The sequence below is a fragment of the Anopheles nili genome, chromosome 3 (assembly GCF_943737925.1).
Source record: "Anopheles nili chromosome 3, idAnoNiliSN_F5_01, whole genome shotgun sequence".
NCBI classification, from domain to species: domain Eukaryota; kingdom Metazoa; phylum Arthropoda; class Insecta; order Diptera; family Culicidae; genus Anopheles; species Anopheles nili.
Genome location: NC_071292.1, coordinates 11,905,971 through 11,927,961, shown reverse-complemented (window position 1 = coordinate 11,927,961; position 21,991 = coordinate 11,905,971). Strand labels below are relative to the sequence as shown.

The 21,991-nt window shown below is 48.8% G+C and overlaps 1 protein-coding gene across 1 annotated transcript in view; it reads left to right on the top strand.

Annotated features, from left to right (window-relative positions):
* The window catches only part of LOC128723305 (putative uncharacterized protein DDB_G0289263), a 75,066-nt gene extending 54,071 nt beyond the window's left edge, over positions 1–20,995 (top strand). The window contains exons 2-7 of the mRNA XM_053817030.1: positions 15,721–15,827; positions 16,039–16,135; positions 19,068–19,767; positions 19,844–20,129; positions 20,199–20,713; positions 20,818–20,995. Of these exons, the coding sequence (XP_053673005.1) occupies positions 15,721–15,827; positions 16,039–16,135; positions 19,068–19,767; positions 19,844–20,129; positions 20,199–20,713; positions 20,818–20,927 (1,815 nt within the window). The 3' untranslated portion in view covers positions 20,928–20,995. The remainder of the gene's footprint in view (positions 1–15,720; positions 15,828–16,038; positions 16,136–19,067; positions 19,768–19,843; positions 20,130–20,198; positions 20,714–20,817) is intronic.
* The last annotated feature ends 996 nt before the right edge of the window (positions 20,996–21,991 follow it).

Below are 21,991 nucleotides of genomic sequence, written 5' to 3'. Positions count from 1 at the left end.
CATCAATGCTGCAGCCGCCCTCGGGTCTGATCGTGAGGTCAAAGGCTTAAACGTGAACCAAGCTGCATCTGGAACGGTGGGCTATAACGTGCATGTTTAATGCGTTGTGATGTGTCCGTGGCCGGCTGCAGGACCGGTTCCGGACTGCGGACAGCAGCTGTCCGGAATGATCCCGTCGCGAGTGCACCGAAGCTGGCGATAATTCTTTCCACCAGCAGCCACGCCACGTCCGAAAAATGACCATAAGCATTTGCAATTATGAATGTTTTATCGGTAAACAATAACGGCAGTGCACGTGGGAAAGGACACGCTTTCCATGCCATAATCGAGGATGAGCGGATCGGAAATTGACAACTAATTTCACCAAAACCACCACCGAAACCATACGCCAGTGATGATTCTAATTAAACTTAATGAACCGAACTGGAAGCGCTGGTGGAGCCGAAGGATCGGGCGCGAGGTCGCAGCTTTCGCGGCAATTAGCTCACGATTGATTCGCGCGAGGTTCAGTTTATTTGTCGCCAAAGCCCGCCTAATCACCGTGAATTGTTCGCATCACGTGCGAAATTTAAAACCACCGCTCCCGCAAGGCTCACCGCACGTGGCGCATAATTCTTTGAGGGCATGAAGGGCCATTTGAGAGCAGACTCGTTGAGCTTTTTTTCTAACTCGTTTCGCACTTCCACTTCCCATTTGCTGCATACATGACCTCAAACGAACATCGGGAGCGATTGAGGTGGTTTAGGGGTGGCAAACAAACTGATCCCGATTTCGTGACCACCGATTTTCATTCCTCCCACCAAGCATATCAATTAGATTGGTGTTTGTTTTGCAAATTAATTTATGATCTTTTAATAGAATTCTACAAAACGAGTTCAGCGAGAACAAACATCCATCAATGCCAGACCCTAGATGATATGTGTGCAGAGTCAATCATGACTAAATTATGTGGCTGTATTTGCGCATACATTTTTTCAAATGTTTTGCGGTGTGTTGCGAAACGAAACGTTGCTGAGCCGATTCCAAGTACTGTGGTATGTCTGTGGGGTCTAGCATAGCCTTCAAGCGATACTGCTCCATGAAACTCAGTAACGAATGAACATAATGACATCGTAACATCTAGAACACACGGAACCAAAGGTCATATGCGTCTGCTCTGATGCGATATTAGTGTTTTCGGGCACGAAAATGGTTTCGCTTTCTACGTACAAAAAAAAACTCGTTGGCGTTATGTTGACGGGGCGAGAAGGGATTATGTAGGTTCCGAATATCGCACATAAAACGTCCGGTTGACGACGATTCGACGCACGTGAGTTTTATTTGCTGGGTTGTCGTGAATGCGCTTATGCTAGAGTAGATCTGTTAGGCGTGTTCGATCAACATTTAACGAGCAGCAGTCACATGAAGGCACACTCAACACATGGGGTGTATTTCCGGTAATGTTGGTGTCTCTAACAATTTGCCATATTTCTTCTGCAATAACTGTTTTTCGATGATATAATACATAAAAAAGTTTAAATCAATCAAAAAGAAGCATGATTTTGAGCTGATAATTTAATACAATTTTGTAATCAAATTTTGGCAAGTATGCATTTATTCCGTCCATGTTCCATTTCAATCCCCAACTCATGTTTATTTGTACAACTCCGCAACGCATTGGGAATGGTTTTGTTCGATCCTTTTTTTTCGCTCAAAATTGTCCCAACGTCTGGCTCCGCACGTCAAAAAACTATTCACGCTTCCACGCCCTTCCGGCGGGTGTTAGACAATCTCATTGACTGGTTGACTTCTCATCCTCGCCGCCAAAAACCCTTATCGTCGACGCAATTTTCAATTCCTGACGGCATGCTCAGCGCTGTCTGGCCGATGCGAAGCGCCATCAGTTATCCGATTATCATGTCCCGGCATCAGGACGACCGAAGAGAGTCAGACGAACGATGCCGCCAGCGAACGCCATCCGAGTTATTACTGCGTCCGGCGTCGGCGAACCATTTGTGCATGTTTATTTATGATTTGGAGCACATCAAAGGACGACCGAGTGGCGACAACAGAAGAGCAAAACAGAGAGAGAGAGAGAGAGAGAGAGAGAGAGAGAGAGATAGAGGGTGATGCAAACAGGGTCGAGTTTTGCGTCAGGGTGTTGCGTAGGGTTTGCCAGAGACGCATAAACGCATGTGGATAGTCTTCGATATGATGATGAATATGAGCCGGAGGAGTGCTTTTCGATGTTCGTATCAATAAAGAACACGGCTCGGCTGCACACGCGATGGTCCAATCCTAGGGCCCAAGCTTCTCGATAGGTCATTGATTTTGATGGACAACGGTCAACGGAAGAACGTGGGCGCCCAGGAAAACCTCGAGCGCGCTCGGAGACTTTCCGGGGTCACCGAGTGGTGCTCCTTAACGAGGCTAGCCCATGAGTCGTACGATAAATTATTGCCACGAGCTAACGCTCCGGAGATAGAGCTAGGATGGCTCATTTGTCATCGGGTTCTTCGGGTGCGTGGGCGGTGAATACCTGCTGGCACCGATGGGATGCGGAAAAGCCAATGCTCGGTGGGAAAGGAGTGAGAAGAAAATTGATAAATTGTAATAACTCGAAGCTTCGCATTTTCGCCTGCCATTGCACCTTCGCTTCGGGAGCACGCTGGCACAGAAGTTGAGCGTACTCGGGTTCCTTTGATGTGAAGTAGAAGTTGCATGGCACTGACTGTTGAGCAGAGAAGTGAAACAAAGCGAATGAGCATTAGAGTGCGTTCTACGAATTTGTCCAATCATGAGCATCCGGATGCAAGGCGCACCGATTCCTGGAGCGATGAGGCATGGAGAGCTTATCGCATTGCTTACTCAGCTATCAAATGCAGCTCTTTTTGATGTTTATTTCCAATGGAGCACTCTATAACGTGTCTCTTTGTTTCGTTGAGAGATAAATGAGTATTTTATTGCATGAAATAAGTGTTAAAAAGTGAGACACAATTTGTGAATATTTCAACAAAAAATATTTCCAAACTTTTTGGACGGTGTAAGCCTGGCCTTTCAATACGACTTGAATAAAAAGCTTACAAAATGGTGTGGTTAATGCTCCAACAGCTGTGCAAGGGACTAAAATACATGTAATCGTGATCTTAGGACTCCAAAGCTCCAAAGAGAAGCATATCTTCTTTTACTGACAGCATCATAAGCATATCCCGGGGGATTCTTTGTAGGGTACAGCCTTTGCTACGGATATGACTACCAATAGATTGTGCTCGTCGATTCAAAACGGTACCAAGCATCGTTTGATCCAAACAAAAGAGTCCGGGAGCCCGAGAAGTGCAGAAGATAATCGCCTAGCTCCAGCAAAAGCCTTTTCTTCTGGCAAGTACACCCTGGGCGCCGTCTTCTCGAGTGCTAAGTAGTTTTCGTTATGACGCTGGGTCTGTTTTCTGTTCCGCTTTGTTCGATCGTGGAAACGTAGTCTCAAAGGTCGAGCTCAGCGTCGAACCGAAGGCGGAAGTCTCGCGAGATGGTTTTCCCAAGCCCAAGGATTGTTGGGCGGAAAATGAAGAAACGTCGCCGGCAGAGGGCGTACCGATAGGCCGTTTTGTACACAAAATAAAATTATCCTTCCGATTGAGACGTTCCAAAGGGTGTTGGGCTCTATCTACCTTTGTCCGCTCGTAGCTGTTATTGGATTGGGGACGTACGCCGCTCGGCACGGCAAGAGCAGGCATTAATGGGCCGGAGGTCCAAACGAGCCACCAGGGGAAACTACTCAAAATGCCGGATAGAACAAAATTATCACGCTTCGGTGACACTTTCGCTTCTATTATGGTGCATTCCCGTTTGCATAGCCCCGTTACCTCCGGAGTGCTACGACAGCAGAATCTTGGCGGGTTGGATTGTGCCTACAACCAGCCTTCTCGCCATCCTAGGTGCATCGGCCGATGAAGACCTAGGGGGATAGGGTCCGTTTACATCTTCACCCATCCGCACATCCGTAGGACGTATCACGGGCAGGCTTCCGTACATATTTTTTTATCACCATTCCCTTTGTTTGCTGTAAATAATTTGCTGGCACGACGCGCACAATGTTTGCACATACATTAACATTGGCACAAAGGGGGTTGTTTTCACTCAACCATTCTACCGGCCCGGGCGGCTACTAACGCGCATAATGGAGGCATCGCTCTCGGTGTTCGCTTGGGTTTGGGTAAAAGAAATAGGCGTGTGGGGCGTATAATATATCCCATCGAATGATATTTCCCCATGGATCATGGACCAACTGAGAATTTCGATCACAAACCCGATCGAAGTTAATCGAAGTTCGGTGCCACCGGAGCAAAGGTATCAGCACCACAGCGCCGTGGTTCGGATAATTTAGAATTTTCTATTTCCCCACGACTCCCGTGGCCAAACTTGCTGCTGGGAATTGGACGAGAGAGAGAGAAAAAAAACCGATTCACTTCACTCTCCGGAAACGACAAGAAAACCAAAAAGCTCACTACCGCGTTCAGCTGAGCAAACTCCATCGCTTCCGTTTGCCGGGTGACTCGGTCCTTTGGTAACCGCCAGTTACCAACCAACCAACCAACTGATCTCCGTCGATTGTGTCGCCACCTCGGTTGCTCATCATCCGGCACGACTCTGTGTGTCAACAATCTCTTTGGTTGGCTTTTTTACTCTCGTCCAACCGCCATCACGCAGTATTTGCTCCGTTGTCAGCAATCTCGGATCTCGGCGAAATTGGCAGTCTTATCAGGTTCCGATGCGTGTCGTCGGCAGCAAATCGTTTGATTAGTACCAAAACCGGGTTGGATGTGGCCATCGATACGTCTCCCGCAAGACGCCACGAGAATGGTTGGATGGAATATCAAATGAAACGGTTTGCTCCATATTGTTTCTTCTCCGTGGTGCATGCTTTCTTTCTGCTACGGGTGCATGTGTGCTATTGCTCTTTGTTAGAAAGGAAGTATAAAGCATGCACGAGTTGGTGCTTTTTTTTTGAGAGAATTCTACCTAGAGAGTGATTCAATTTATGGTAACGAATACTATCAGTTGCTGGCCGTTGTTGAAATAGTGGTGAAAGTAATCCAAATGTTGTTTTCCCCCTTAAATAAACGTCACGTTCCAACTCATCAGACCACGGATGCACGTTAGCATCCTATCATGCGCCGGGCTCGATCAGCACGACACGATTTCCAATAGATCCGAGGCACTTCTGCCGGCAGCCGCTCAGTTCCAAACCAGCTAGGCCTCGCTGTACCAACATCGAGCGAAAATTGCCTCAAAGTAATCATTAGTGCTAATTATCAATTCATGTGCCGACTCACGCACGCCGAACCGAATCGTGCGTTCTTACATCAATCATGCGCCTTACATCAATCAACGCTGGTTGGCGTGCGTTGGTTGCCGTTGGTCTTGCTGGTCTGGGCAAAATTCGAAGGGCCCGCGATGGGCGATGGCGCCCTGAAATATTAGGCGAAAGCTCGCCTCAATTTCGGTGTTGACTAAGACAAATCGTGCAAAACGAAGCCCGAAAGGGCTGGGAACGCTTCGAGATCGTGCGGTTGCTTCATACAGGTGCGTTGTTTTTTTTGTGGCTTGTTTTTCTGCCAACAGTGGGCAACATTTTTCCACCGATATTATTGCCTTTTTAAGGCCATAGCGTTTTTGTTTTCGCCACATTAAACAACAGTTAGCTATAGTGCGTTTCAACGGGACGCGTATAATGTCTCGTCGTTGGAAATCGATTGGCCGATTTCCCAGCGCCACACGGCATGTGTACAGATTTTATCACCCGCGCATAACGGTCCCGATTTACATGCGTGATTATCTCGAGAGCTCCACCGTGTACGTTCTGATGCAACGAAAGTTTAGTTCCATTACTTTCCATTCGCATCGGGCGCAGCGAATCAGGTGTATTCGCTACCGACATCCACTTCACCGTTGTGTGGCTTAGATCGTTCAAGCACCCACGGTTGCATCTTTTATCGAGGGGGAATTATAATATTTGCATGGCGTGATATTATTCCCATTCTGGGCTGGGCTATGCGTATGCATCACCAACGCACCAGCCGACCGGAGGTGTAAAAGCGCATCAAGCGCATCGGCCTCCAACGCAAACAGGGCGCTGTGGTGCACCGGCGCAATCCCAGCTTGCAATTGCCACCGGATGGGTGAGACATTGCCGCGCTCATTAGCCAACAGTCGAACAATAATTGTTTTGTTTTACCATCACTACCGGCCACCGGAACACGCAACAACGGTGCCACACCGTGTTCGTGTGAGCACTCACGCGACCAACTCGTCCCGTGCGCCTGCAGGGTATGCAATCCCCAGGTGCAGCTGTGACCGGGGATTTGTGGCGCCGATTCGCGTCGAAACACATCCACCACCCACACACCGGAAGCAGGACGTAAGCTGCGGTGTACCGCGTGGTTTTGCACCGATGAAGCACCAGAGTGGGTTCGATTTAAGGACACGTTTTCCAATCGACTAGCTGTCACGATTTCACTGCAGGTTACAACCAAACCGGTCAGATTCGAATGCTTGCTCTGGAAACGTACGTTGAATGGCGTTCCCAGTGGAGCGCCGTATCTCTCGGGAAGCCCATTTTTCACCGGATGTCATTTGTCTAATCGGTGCCTTGTCTTAAGTGAAGTTTCATTCTCCGACCGTCGGTGCATCTGCTCGTGTGTCGGGACGTCGACGTCCCTGGAGCACGTAGATATGTTACGCGTGTGGCACTTTAACTTGTAATATGTAATTATACGCAGAAGAACGTTACCTCCAAATCGATTTAAATTTACTGACAAAGTCTGCAAAAGATAATGCGAGATAATAAACGTATTTGCATTACTTTCCGTAAGCGCGTTTAGCAGCTTAACTTAACTTAGCCGCTTTAATTGTGACTTTTTGCGAAAAAATCTCCTCCAACTCGTCGTTTAAATCATGGCCGGAAACATCACGCTACCCCCTTTTGCTACGGGTACCAAAAATTCCTAATGCATACAGATTAAAATTGTGCAGAGAAATGAATCGCCCGTAGTCCGTCGACTATCTTATGGTAAAAGTTGCCGCACGTGATGTGGTCGTACGGTTGGGGTGCTCACGTTCGAAAGCGATTCCGTTTTTCCGAGCGATTCCTCGCCATCCGACGCAGAACACTGGCCCACCGCTAGCACAAAGCGGCCGGGGACGCCTTTTGGGGATTAAATTTAAGGATCAATTCATTTTGTGTCTTAAATTTACCTTTCACGTAATAAATCACACTACCCACCGGTGAATGGACGCGAGGGGCCCACGCCACGTGGTGGCCACTGACGCACACCGAGGGAACATACCGTGTGGCATCTGGTTGCCGTTTTCGTTTACTGTGCCAGGTGTCGCAAGGGTGACGCTCTTAAAAGAAGGACTTTGGAGAGCGGTGCCCTTTCGAGCAGGGGTAGGTTGACTTTCCAAACAATGTTTTTGCACCAGCGTTCGATTGTGGGTGTAGTTTTGTGGAACTATCGGCAGTTCGTTGCCAGCCCGTGTCGTTTGATAAGAACGCATTGTTAGGGGGAAGCTGAGCACAAAATTCTGATTCATGAGATGTAAACCACAACCGACTCGCTTGTTACCGTAAGTTTATTAAGCATGCATTCATGAGCGCTCTCGCTTAACCTGCAGATCGTTCGTTACAGCATGGTTGAGTTTTGTGGAAAATTTCCCAACTCCCCATTTAACCTTTGCATTCTGCCGTCCATCTCGCACTGCTTCAGAGCACGTTCGTTTGGCTTCCGATTCGGTATCGTACCGGTTTTTGGTGGGGGAATGGTTCGAAAAACAACGCCTACGGGGACACGTTGTATCGCTTCCATTTTCGTGGGCCGGTATCGGCTTCCTGCCACACCGTGGCACGTCGGTATGCGTGGAAAGTTTTCCATTTTCGCCTATTGAATTCGTTCCCCCGGATTAAATGGCGACACAGGCCGCAATGATGCTGTCGTCGTGGTTTTGTCCAACGATACAACGCCGAGCAACAGTCGTCCCCATCGAGGACTCCACACAGTCCAATACACCCCTCGGGGACGTGCTAGTTTTGCGAACCGTCGGCCAGGGCGGGCGAGATTTTTCCGTCCGCAGAATTTTCCATTGTGGGCTTAATCTTGACACAATAAAATTTAGATTAGAAACGAAAGAAAAGTTCCTCTGTAAGCGTGCGTTCTGGCCGATCTGGGGCAAGCGAAGAACTAAAATGGCACAACCGGCGGTCGACTGGACGTGGGGAAAATTTGGCACGAATCGAATTAGTGGCTTGCCCCAGCACGACGAGGTCTAATTTGGGAGTCTTTGTCTTTGCTGGTCAGCCCACCAATTGTGTGGGTGTGTGTGTGTGCGTGTGTAGGCTCGAGTTTCAGCTTGATTGGGAAATGCTGACCCCGTCGATACAACTGATGCCGGCTATTTTTTTCTGTTCTCTCTCTCTCTCTCGCCTGGCGCCTCTATTTTTACCTGTGTAAATGGCGTGTCTTCATCATGAATGGGAAAATGACACGTACACGTGGAGTAAAATAAACCGTAATGGATATTGATCAGACGGTTGTGACACATTACCGGCAAGCGTAATGGGGCTCCCATAAAACATGTTTGCGCCAAAAAGCGGATCGTGAAGAATAAAAACTTTCCCGCACCAGACGGACCAGCCAACTGGCCCCCCGTTGATCATCATCGAACTCCCGGACAGCCGCTGGAGCGTGGAAAAATGGACTCACGAAAAAAAGTGTATATATATATAAAAGCAAACTACTGATACACCAGGAACGGTACGTACGATTCCGTAACGGTGGTTCATGCTCCACGCTTTTCCCGAAGTCGCTCCCGAGTCGTTAACATGTTATGTCTTCCGGAAGTCGACTCGATGGCTCCGGCGCTGTGCCAAATTAGTTTCGTACCCCTTCCCAGGCGCGCCTGCTTCGGCAAACATTTATATCTATGCTCTTTGGTGGTTTGTTTATGTCATCATTTTCCCATTTTTCCGCCCCACTGCCAATCATGTGGCCGGTCAGCGTCCCGAAAAACCCACCCGTGCCCGGTCCCGGATGTCGGCCCGGCAGCCATTTTTGTTATTTTTATATTTTCCTTTCCTTTTTTTTTTTTTGCTTACTCCTTCGTCCTGTTCCTGTGGTGCTGCTTTGGCTTAGCGTGCATGTCGCAGCGGTCAATTCGGGGCCGACGTTTGCTGAAACACAACACATTTCCCGATCCTGCCTTATCGCGTTCCGCTATTCCACCTTGTAGCCTGGCCGGAAGTTTTAGCTTCTCATTTCGGTTAGCCACTCCCGGGTCTGGACCGGTAAATGGCCAAACGGGAAGCAGGGAAGTTTATAAAACTTTTATGGAGTGCCGGCCGTTCGCCGGGCGCGCGCGATGCCGAGAAAAAGAAAAAGGGGGGCAAACGAGCCTCGTGGCTTATAGTTACCGTCAAGAAGGCAACATTCCGGAACCCCGGGTGATGTCGGTTTTAGCCGCACAAATCTTTATTAAACGGAACGAATGCCCGCTAGAACGCGGCGCTGGAAGAACGCTCGAGCAGGCGCCATCTTCGGCATCGTCCTCGTCGCCTTTAACGCTCGCTTCAACTGCGACACTTCCCGGAACTGCCACGGGAAGGGGCGTACGCTCGACGTCGGTGTGACATCCGGTCGTCGGTTGTTTCGGTTTCGGGCAATCAGACCGAACGTATGTATATCATCCCACCCAATCTCGGAACGGCGAAAGAAAAGCCATCTGCGTGGCAAACTGACGTCGGTGGTGAAAGTTAGTCACGCCGGTCCTGATTGAACCTGTCTAAAACGGCCTGCCTGCGATAACAAGGTGCGCGTCGCAGCAAAACCCACCCAGCAGCGCCCTGCTCTGGTACGGGAAAACGGTTCCGGTTCTGATGAGCCGGTGTAGTTGAGGACGAACAATTTTCACCCGATGGACGATCCGGGCCGGGAGCGAAATACGCCCCTTTCCTGACTTCCACGCGACGTGCCGCGCTTCGGCGCGATGCGACCAGCATGCATAAATTATGTCAAAAATGGTTTGCTTTCCGCAGCGACACCCAGCGGCTCGCGGCGCCGGAGACAGAAGCCGCATGATTTGATATTAACTAATTTAGAAAACGGATACGGGTGGCACCAAGGATGCGGATTCTGTGGCGCGTTTCGCTGTTGATGTTTATCTCGGTTTCGATCCTTCGCGGCGTAAATCCGTCTTGGTTGTGCTAAAACTCAATTACCGCCTAGCCATGGACCAAGACAAGAACGCGACCGCTTTTCCGGAGTTCCGGAGGCGTCGTGTGGTTGTATTTTGCTGGTAAATTTCCACTAAATACTCCAAGCGCCTGCCAGAGCCAGCTGCACGTGACAAAGCGAACCGGCGAAACGGCTAAGCTTCCGGGTGTCCCAATAATTCCCGGTGGATGTGTTCCTTGGCTGCTTCGAACAAGACCAGTGTCTCGAGCCGGTTACGTAAATCTTTGCTCTGTTGCTTTCCCGATCCCAGCGAGTGCAGCCTGGGAGGGGATTTTCAGTTGCATGGGTGGTTGCTGCGCTATTTGCTATAACCTTCGCATGAGCCGAGATATCTCTCGGTATCTCCCAGCATGGTAACCGAGCTTTTCCTCCGTCCATTCGCGACCCAATCCGTACGGCGCATCGGAGAATCGAACCCCAAAACAACTTATACTAATTCAATAAAGTGCTCCGCTCGTGGCACATTAAACCGCAAGACGTTTGTAAATATTTGAAGAAGAATTCCAATCGCACACTCCAGCCGCCCGGGAAAACCCCGAACCGGTCCCTCGGTGATGGCTTCGCCCCACAACGGAACCGTCCCGAAGGGGTTCACTTCTAATCCTTTTGTTCTCCGGCTCCGGTTTCCGGGTGTGATTGGAGATTGGGGAAAGGTTTGCAAAATGCGAGAAGCCACCGGAAGACCTTCATCGGGTCGAGCTTTTGCAACTTTTTCAATTATGACAAATTTAACACCCGATCGACACCGGCAGCAAGCGGAAACAATCGAAACCCACTCCCGGGGGGTCTACGGGCGATTGTCTATGGTGCGTGTTTGTTGCCAAGACGAAGACGCCCGGTCTCTCGAACCGATCAACCCATTTTCAGCCGGAAAAGCTCGATTGCCTTCGTGGAAAGTTAAAGACGCCTCGTCAAGTTCGTGTGGCTTCACGTTTTCCGGGTTGAGAGTCGTTTTCACGTCGTTAGACGGAAGCGTTCCGGAGCAAAGGACGACGGGTGGTGTCCTTCACCGACACCGAGTGGAGATGAATTTCTGCATCCGCACACGACCAACCGTACGGTGGTGTCATCTTACAAAAGTTGCACTCCATGGCAGGGAGTGAAATATTGGAAAACTTTGATTTATAAATAGAACATCAGCACGTCGGTGCTGCTCGGGCAAACGCCTGTGGAATGTGTAGAAATGAATTTGATCGCCGGAAGGAAGCAGAAAGTGCTTGTCGATCTGTCTTTTATTGCTTTTGGCGAGAAAATGGCACTCAAGGCAAGTGGGTACATTTCATTGTAGCAAGTTAACTGCAACTGAAAACAACAGAGATGATTAATTTATGGCTTTTCTTGGGGGAAGAATGTTTGGAACTAAAATTAATGAAAATTTTATAGCTACACATTAAGAAGTTTTAGCAAACAAGTAAAAATAGACAATACTATTAGTTCAACTGTGTATAATAACAAGCACCATTTTGAATGTGTAAAACCTTATGAGCTAGCGAAGTATTCTTACATAGAACGCAAAAGTCAGTTTCAGTATAAAAACGCCATCCCATTCGAGCCAGCAACGGGACCGAGCGTACAAAGTTTGAAATTAAATGTCTGCGCGGTTATAAATTGCAATCGATAATTTCCATTAAACAATCCCTTCGTTTCCATGCTGTAACGCTCGCGGAACAACCCGTCCGGTTGGCGCTTTTGAGTGTGTTTGTTGCGCGCTTCTTTGCACACAAAAACACCAAAAAATAATACCAACGCTCGATATTTCGACCCAAAGAACGAGCCGCCGTTTCCAAATGCACCTTATCTAGTTTTTCGTGGGTAACCTTACGTCGAGGGAGAGAAAATTGCATGTATTCGCCAATCGTAAGTGGATGTTTTCGTTCGCTCGGTGTACCGTATTACAGTTCGGTTACATTACCCCCAAGGCGGACGCATCCCCTTTCGGCAGGAGTTCGTGGCCGAGAAACCGAGCCAAGTAGGTTGACTTTCAGGAACGCTCCAAAAGACGGTGGTTTGCGGAAAAAAATCCACTTATTCGTCGCTTCACCTGGGTCTAGCTATGGATGGGTCTAGCGCGATGGATATCTCGCCGGAGATATGTACCACTGCCAGACAAAACAAACCCATGCATGATTGAAAGAGAAAATTGTTAGCATTCTTAGGGAGGCAAAGAAAGAACGAAAAAAAAGGCGAATCATTTTATCATTCATTACCGTTGCTTCCCGTAAGCCTGTGCCGTTGTTACTGTTGTAACGTGGATGGAAAGAAGCCTTGAAGATGGATAGAACCCGAGACGACGGAACATCGTCTCAGGACGATGATGATAATAATGAAGAACATGATTGGATGTTTAATATTTTCCGCTTGCTTTCGTTGGTCGTTTTCTCGCTTTCTTTCCGTACGATATATTTCCAATCGCTCAAGCTATCCAGCCGATCGTCAAAAAGTCCATCCTGGAAGGACGGAAAACACAGCAAATCGATCCAGAATCGACGATCCTATCCTACTCCCGTACGCCGCTTCGAGATTAAAGACTTTGATATTAATCTATCCGTGAAGCACGTCGCAGCACAAGAGTGGGGCCGATTCCTTCGAAGGGAAATTTATGTTCAGGATTTGTTTCCACGCCTCAGCAGGCGAACAATCAGTGTGGTGGTTTGGTTGGCACACCGTAACTCGGCAAGTGGTACGAGTTTTCTTCTGCCAGACGCCAGCGTACCGGTGTACGCTAGAGGTGATTATTTTTCTGCTATTTGTTCGTCTCGATACGATTATGCCTTGCGGGGTGAGGCAGCTGATTGAGGAATTCCGATTGAATCTGTATATAATAGAACCGAGTTCAGTTGCCCTTTGAAGGAACGCGAAACGGAAATAGCCTAGCTTCAGTCGTTCGCTTCATTCAAATAGTTAATCTACTTACGTTTCGCATGCGAAACGACACCGCGAACTGGGTGATTGAAAAACAGCCTCGACAGAGGCTCAAAAGTTACGATCTGCACGACTAAGCCACTGTCTGCCGCCAGTCGGTTATCATCGACAAGGGATTATTGTCGAGATGAGTGTCGATTCGATTGAACTTCCCGAAACTTTTCCCGGCATCACTCTACGAAGCATTGGCATCCCAATCAAGTGGTTTGTTGTTCTACGGCCCACTTACGCGTGCCTAAAGGAGCAGATTTATTGCGTGACCTCGTTTTCGTTCGGCCTTGCCGTCATTATGGCCATCGAGTGTTGCTATGGCTGCCTCATTCCTAGTTCCGCCGCATCGGACGAGCTTTCCAGGGCAGCAACTTTCTTCCTAATCTATCGCTAATCATGTTTGTGTGATGTTTCTATTTTCGTAACGAACCGGCAGGAAGATGCAGGACTCGGGAAGCGTATCGTTTGCATATTGTGTTGGGGATAAATTTGCCGTACAGGCTTTACCCTAGGCTAAGAAAAGCATTTCCACACAACAGACACTCGTCGCTCACGAAGAAGATCTCGCCAAGGAACACGCCACAACGGCAATGAGTGAATTGGCAATCAACCAAGGTCTTCCTTCCGCCGCTTGCCACTGATGGAAGAGCTCTTTCACCCATCATCCTATGCTCGTCCCGTGTCATGTGCGGCATGTTACAGCATTATCACTTTCGACCCCGTCCAGGCGTCCTTCGCTACGCTGGAGAGTGCGGATCTTTTACGCTTTTGTAAAACGGATGCTATCCGTTGACTTTTCGCTTCGCAACCGGGAGAAGGCACGCCACCTTTGCCGGCACAGTCCGTTATTAATGGTGCATGGCGATGTTTACACCGTCGTAATGGGCAACGTATGTGCGGTGTCGTTTACACGTCCCCCTAGCAGCGCGCTTGGCTTGTAAGCGAGCACGTTGGGAGGATTTTCGTTATCGTTGCTGCTGTTGGTAGCCATTTCTAGCACGATCGTTAGGTCGTCGAAGAAAGGTGAAAGTGTTTTGTGGTCCATTGTTTTCTTGCTTTGCGCATTGTTGTGTCTGGTGATTGAAAACACAAGCATACCACTTCGCAATACTTTTGCTCTTTTGTGCTATTGAAGGAGAACAGGTTGTGTCAACGATTATCGCCAGTAAAGCTATACTAAATTGAAATTATTTTGAGCTTATAAAACACAGTTATTTAAATGTATTTTTAACACTTTTTTTTAAATATCTTAAAAAATATTGCGTATAATTTGTAATTCATATATGGTGAACAAAACACCAGGCGCCTCCATCATACTATAATAAAATAACCAGGCGCCTCCATTCGTCGTCATATAATTGTATATATTTCTTTTCATTTAAAATTTAATTAAAAATGTGCTCGAAAGTTCTTTTCCATTTGTTGTTAGTTCCATTTAGTTTACCGACAATGTGGGCGCAGCTTTTACATAAATTAAATCAGCAGGGCAGTTAGCATGAAACATCGTAACTAAAGCAAATGGGTTGAAGCACAAAAAAATGGAGCTGTGAAGCATCTTGCTAATCATAATAATTTTACATCATCATCTCCACCATCATCATCACCTTGACGCCATTCAACGAAGCACCGCAAAAACTAGTCGTCGACATGATTTAATTCACTCCCATCACCGTCCATGCGAGAAAAAGTAATTTAAATTAAAATAATGAACAAAGAGATTCCGAGGGGCAAGCTGTCAAACTGATAGCGCCAGCTTTCCCTTATTCCACCCAGCGCGCCCAGAAAAGCGAAAGCACAGAGCGGCCCAAATCCGTTCGGGATGGGCCAACTTTTCTACTTTGCGCACATTATCGCAGGCTCCGCCGTCGCTTAGATTTTACAGCCAAATGAATGTGCAAATTAACCTTGATTTCAATATTTACTTCCAAACCGTGCGCCTGGAACGGCACGGACGAACCGACCGCGACCCTGCCGGCTATCGAGGACATCTTCATTCGCACAAGCGACCGTACCATCGGTGGACGGGCAGCGCGTGGAGAAGAGCGAGTTTGTGCAAGTTGTTGCCAGAAAAGAGAATCTAAATTTAGCATCTGCTAATGTTTGTATCCCTTCATCTCTGCGTTGGCTCGGTTTTCTCTTCGTCAACCGGTATCCGCGGTCGTCGTCATCTTCTGCTGACGAGACAATGCTACCGAGACTCGGTAAAGCTGCACTTAGCTGCCGGCAAACAATGTTCTTTTCAAGTTGGTTCCTACGAATCCTTTCGACAGATTGTGGTGGAGTTCACAAGTTCGGTTGATGCACTTTAGCTATGCGTTTCTAGGTGGTGGCTTTTAAAGCGATGAGAACTTTTCTTTGTAGCTGCAGAAGCTGCTTTTGCGAAAAGTTTCAACCTGTGTTGTATAATTAATTGTTTCATTTTTTTTTTGTCAATTTAATAATTAAGCAACATTTTAATTTAAACAAAATTATACATCCTCATTAATGATGGTTGTTATAAACGATCGAATTACTAAACATGTCCTTTTGTTTATACTTTCAGAAGTCTCTTCTAATTGGGCGCATTCCGGTGGCACAAATGACGGGTCCCATCAAAAGAGGACTGCTGTGGCAACAGCGTGACCGGCTTTTCTCGCGTTGGAAGGAGAGGTACGTAGTCACATGGCTAAACCCGTAACGCTTCCCAATCCTACCACCCAAAAACCACAATAACCGCCGCCCTGTTCCCGACAGACCTTCTCTTAACTTCCCCATCCAAAGCATCCGGTTTTATGGGGCCATTCCACCGTGGCATTAGCTTCCGGTTACTTCCGGATTGCGATACTAATGAGAGTCTGTTACCGTTTGATGCACATTTCAGATACTTCATCCTAACACGTGATTATCTCAATTGTTTCAAACGAGCCACCGGATCCGCCTCGGAGAAGATATCCGACATGGGCCAGTTTATATTCAAGGTAGGTACGACCGAAGGGGACCGAAGTCTGTTTATTTTCCAACACCAGAAAGGTAGCAGCATCGCACGGCGAGAGAACGTTGTACATTTTCCCGGGAAATGTAGCCAAACGGCTACATTTTTACTTGTGGGCGGAAAGAGCACAGCATAACAAATTCACCCAACTATTGCACGACTTGCGCTCCAAGCAGTATAATGGCGCGTAAGACCATCAACCAGCCCTGAAAAGGGGTTTGCCGAATGCCCGATAAATTGTGCTGGAAAATGCAAATCACATTGGTATTTGGTGCCTCTTCTCGCTGTAGTGCAGTTTGTCGGCCCATGCACCTCAAAAACTGCATCGGAGGAAGAAATATCGTCCCTGCGATCCTGGGTATTTTCTTCCAACGGGCGTTCACTCGGGCCCCGTCAGACCCTGGGATGGAAAAGCTAAATATTTGCACAGTCGCGCGATGGTTAAAATTCTCTAAATCCGATTTTCCACCAGCGAACGCTCCAGAATGCACTCGGGTGGGCTAAATGCAAGTGGTGCATTCCAACCGAATGCGTCGGTGAGTAACGATGGCAGCGAATACTTTCTCGGAAGCTTGCGTGAGCCTGTCGCTCGAGCACAATGAGATTGAAGGAGCCCATTTAAGAGGGTTTTTCATACCAGTTACCAGGGGAATTATTTTGAACAGGTCTTTGCTGGCGTTCAAACAAAGTTTAAAAGGGTTTAGTAAGTACCTTAACAAGGAACGTATGTTTCAGGGACATTCATATAGATTTTTTATGAAAATTTCACTGAAAAGATTTTCAGTCTTGTTTGAAGATTTTGGAATATTGAGAACCAATTTTAGAAAAATAATTTAGATAGTTATCAACAGACAGATAGAGGCCCTTACATGGGTTTTTATATAAAAATGCGAATGTTATTTTCGCCAAAAATCGATAACTTTAGAACAGTGTAAATCTTCCCTAACTATTGTTTTCCTTCTATACCCGCATAAATTGGACCACCGGAATGCAACGTGCCCGCTGTATTTTCTCCGATTTTCCACCCAAACGGCTCGTCAGCCGTCGATGCACGTGTTCCGGCACCGGATCCCGATACGCACCGGACGAGTTCACGCAACCGTTCGATTACTTTTCCCATTTTCCACGAGCCGTTGTTGACGGCACCGTTTCCCGGGTTGCCGTGGTTAATCGTTGTCGTCGCCCGTAGCCCTGCGGTCTACGATACGAATCAATGCAAAACACCGTGGACCGTCGCGGTGCATCACGTACGTGCATTTTCACCCCGACCAAAACGCGTCACGTCGCCTGTTTGCCTTTTGCGAATGCGTCGTCTCGAGACACGCGACGTAGAGCATGGGTAAAGTGGGAAAAATTTCATTTTCACACATTTTCCTGAACTCGCGTGGTCTTCCGTGAAAGGAGGTGGAAACGGAGGCACGCCCTTTGGTTTCGGGCCCTCGAAACGTGCGGAAAAACGCTGCCGATGGCTTCCGGTCGATGGCTGGCGTCGTTTGCATCGATGCTTCGGTTTGCTTCGCGTGCATATGTAAACAGCGAGTGCAAAGTGCAAGTGAAGAAATTCTGCCAGCCTCCATCCAGCCGGTGGATGTGATAGGCGAGAGAAAGCGACAATTCCACCGACTAGTCTCCAGCAGCTGGAGCAACAACAAAAAAAAACACACACACACACACACTGCCTACCAAACAATGAGAAAAAGGCTGCTGCTGCTGGTTGCTGCCGGGGTGGGTTTTTGGGTCTGAAGGAGTGGAAATGCAATTAAGTGCGCTTTGCACTTGCAAAAATCAAATGTTTGTTCAATGGAGTGCATATAAATTGCTTTTAATTGATTCGCCGTGCGAAGGCTTGTCGTGTGAGAAGGACTCCCTAGCGTAGGTCGTAGGCCGACGTCGTCGTCCGCCAACGTAATGGGCGAGACGTCCGCCATTGTTCGGGTGACGCCATTTGAACTCAAAGCTCAATCAACCCGATTCCCGACGACGAGTCACTGTAACGAGTGAACCGTAAAACGGGATTCCACGAGGTGGCGGGCGTACCTTGGCCATTTTCCTCCCGAGCCGCAGGTGCACCTAGGTGCCATTTTCCCCTTTGGCAATCAGCGATGGGTTTTCAGGGTGCCGATGAACGGACACGCCGACAGAAACTCAATCAACAAAGCCCAACGAACTCTCGGTGGAGCCGTTTACGCCGTGCAATTCATATCCGATTTGAACTCGCGGTGATCAAACACGTTGAGCTGGTGCAGGGGTTAACAACGTCTCACGACTTTTCCGCGAATTTTCCACCTTCTGCAACGTTGATATCTCGGTGGGAGGGTTACGAGAACTGGCTGGTTGGTCTCACAGGAGCAATCGGTACCCAATTAACTTGAATTCCCGCGCGGAATTCGGTGTCGATCAACCTCGAAGCGATAAGGAACGCTTGAGATATTTCACGATGATGTTTTATGATTTTTCACGACTCCAAGCAACGAGTGCTTTTATTCCTGCTTCCTTTGCAGCAATGCGCTTAAAGGCACAAACGTTTAATCAAAACGTCTACGCAAAAGGGGTAGACGACAGAAACCATCCATTTTCGTGGCACGGTTTTATTTCCTTCAGAGCAGATATAAATGACACCCAACGCCGACGGATTCCGAAAGCTCGATTGCGCTAATTGACCGTCGTTTGTTGGCAGTTGGGAGGCCAAAATTGAATTCCAGCCCCTAATCAATCGTCAATCATCAATTCAATCGTGTCGAAACAAGCCGCGCAAATGAGAGAAAATATATGTTGCTGCGTTTTAAATTTCCTCGATGGCACTGTGGCTTAATCGATTTGAATTCAACACGGCCAAACATCAGGGATTGGCCACTCCAACACGCAGATAAATGACGTCCTAGTTAGCTGACATAATGTTTCCTTTCTTCCTTGCACAGATCAAGCTAGTCGACGTAGAGAAGGTGGAATGGCTGAACCGTCGGTCGTACAGCGCGATAGGCCTGCTTCTCGGTGCGCGAGAAGGACGCGTCCTGTTGCGCAGCGACCAGGGCCTTGAGGATTGGTTCGAACTGCTGGAGGAGTGCACGCTGAGCAGCAAGGAGCGGCGTCGTGCCCTTCGGCTCACGCAAGGACCACGATCGCGCGCCTCCCTTGCGGCACCAGTCTCGGCGGCCTCGCTGCAGAGCAACCACCTCGGGCTAGGCGGCACCTACTCCGGTGCGATCGAGGACTGGCTAATGTCCCGCCACCAGAAACCGGCAGGTGGGCCACGCTTCAACCACATCCTGCTGTCTGACTCCGTGCCCGATCTGAGCTCCATCAACGAGAGCGGCCTATGCAGTGGCATGTTGACGAACCACTCGACCCCGAAAAAGGTCCCAAATGCCCGACACAACCTGTCCGGGGGTGGTTCGAGCAATGGCTACAGCAGCCACAACGGCAGTCTGTACAATGGATTCCCGTACTCACCGCTGAAGAAGCTGGCGGACAACTTTGTGAACGGAAACCACAGCTACACGCTGCACGATGATCTGGAGGAGGAGGTTGAATTGCGCCGTGGAGGACGTTACCGGGAAAATGACGACCTTTACAGACGACCACTCGGCCCGGGTGGCAACGATAGTAGCCGTCATTCGTGTAAGTATACCACCGCTGTCGGTTGGAAACCCCTCTGTATGACATCCTTTCGTTTGTGTCCTGCGCACACCAGCAGTCCTGACGGATTTGGATTACGCCGGGTGTGACAGTGGATTGGATACGCCACCATCCACGCACCGACCGTCAAGCTGCCGGGATAACATCTACTTCGCGTCGGCCTACAACAATCACGCCCACGGTTCCGGGTTTCTCGGCAAGGACAAAACCACCGACACGGGCATCAGCTCATCGCGCGGTACGCTCGTTTCACCGGCCAGCAGCATCCGCCATGGGTACGTTAACGTGACGAACCTCAACGGAAACAGCGCCAACAACAACCATCTCAATAGCTACGGTTCTCGGTAAGGGTCCTTCTCAGCCAGGACATTCCTTGACGCGATGATTTATGCCGTTCTTTGGCTTCTTCACAGCTACAGCGTGCAGGAGCAGAAGATATTGCGTTCGCGCAACACCGAAGACAACAAGAACTCGATCCGCTCGGTGCGGGCGGAATTCTTCGATCAAAATAAATACAACAGCACGAACGGTGGTGGCGGTGGTAACAACAACAACCACATCAACAACAATGGAGGCGCCCATCATCATCACTTTCACCATTCCGCACAGCAGCAGCAGCAGCATCATGCAGCGCTGCACGCCGGTTCTGCCGGAAGCAATGGCAACATCCACCAGCAGCTGCATTACAACGGCTTGAACAACAACAATAACAACAGCAACCACAGCAGCAACCACAATCTCAACAACTACAACCACAGCAACAGCACGAACAACAATGGCAACGGTGCGTCACCTGGTGCGGGAAACGTCACCAAAAGCCCGTCCCTGGCGGGCAACGGAAATGGAACCGGTGGGCAGCGGGACCGCTACCAGCAGCATCCGGCCCTGGCTGCCATCATCAACGAGTCGCAGGGAATCAAGTACAGAGGTGAGTCTAACTTGACCCGGTTGCTAGATGGCGTTGGAGCAGCCCTGCGGTTGCTATGGTTACACAATTAACACGTTTGTTCTGGGTGTATGTTCCACTTGCAGATCGTTCCTACTCCGACTGTCAGCAGGCGCCACGAGCTCGCCAGTGGACCAGCAACACGCCGAGCCCGAAACGCATCCCGTTTCTGGGCACTCCACCGACCCGAGTGTAATGGCGGTGTTCAACATCCGGAAAACACACCCAGCGAGATACATGTTCAATTAAAAAAAAAGGGAATAAGCGCATGTAGATGAGAGCGTAGAAGTAGAGCCGCAGGATACGAAGGATACTCCCTCGACACACGCGGAAAACGGCTGCAAACAAACCTGGAAAGCAACACAACGGACGATGGCTTTGGGCCCTCTTTGATCTACCCCTACCGCAGGCTAGTGACGGTCTTCTCTTTCTTCGGTGTCCGAAGATTATTGTACGAGAGAAGCAAACCAAACTCCAGATGCTCGAATGAATGATCTACCTTAGGATACCGGCAATGCACTACCGTGTTGGCTACTCTATCCCTAGTTTTCCCTGTTTCTGTGCACAGTTCTCCGGCGACTGTGGCGTAATCTCCGAAGCATGCAAGCGAGCAACGGTAGCAAAGTAATCCACCCACATACACCCACTACTCGTTCGACATGTTTGTCGAGGACCTCCTCGGATTAGGCGCACATGTTTTTAGCGATTTCCGGGCGCCACCTCACGCTCACGTTCAGTCGTTGCTTTCGTTTGCAGTCCGTGTCCGTGCCGCTTAGCTTAGTGTAGTGTTAGTCGCGTTCGTTTAGATTTCCTGTAATATAACCACGCGGTCGAAACGGCCCATAGGTGCGTGGTGCGTTTAGTATGCGCTTTTTGCCTAGCCCGTTAGCTGCTAGCTCGTAGCGTTTTTGCGTAGCGATTATCCAAATAGTAGCAGTAGTAGTTACGGAAAACGTTCCGCCCGAGTGATTTAGCGACAGTAGGTGCTGCTTGTTCTTGTGTTGCGGCGACGGTATACTAAATCCCTTTCCACTTGAGTGTTGTAGCACTATATAGATAACGTGATTTACAGACTCCCGCGATTTGGGCGTTTTTAGCGAGCGATCGAGTGCGAATGGTGCTCGCTGTACTTGGCTGTACGTACGTGTTTTAAGTAAGGCCTCTAAACTAACCGTTTTATGTTTAGCGCCGTTAATCTCACGTGTGAATTAAAACGTAAAACCCCTATTGCTAAAATGTAGTCGCTAGAGAGAGAGAGAG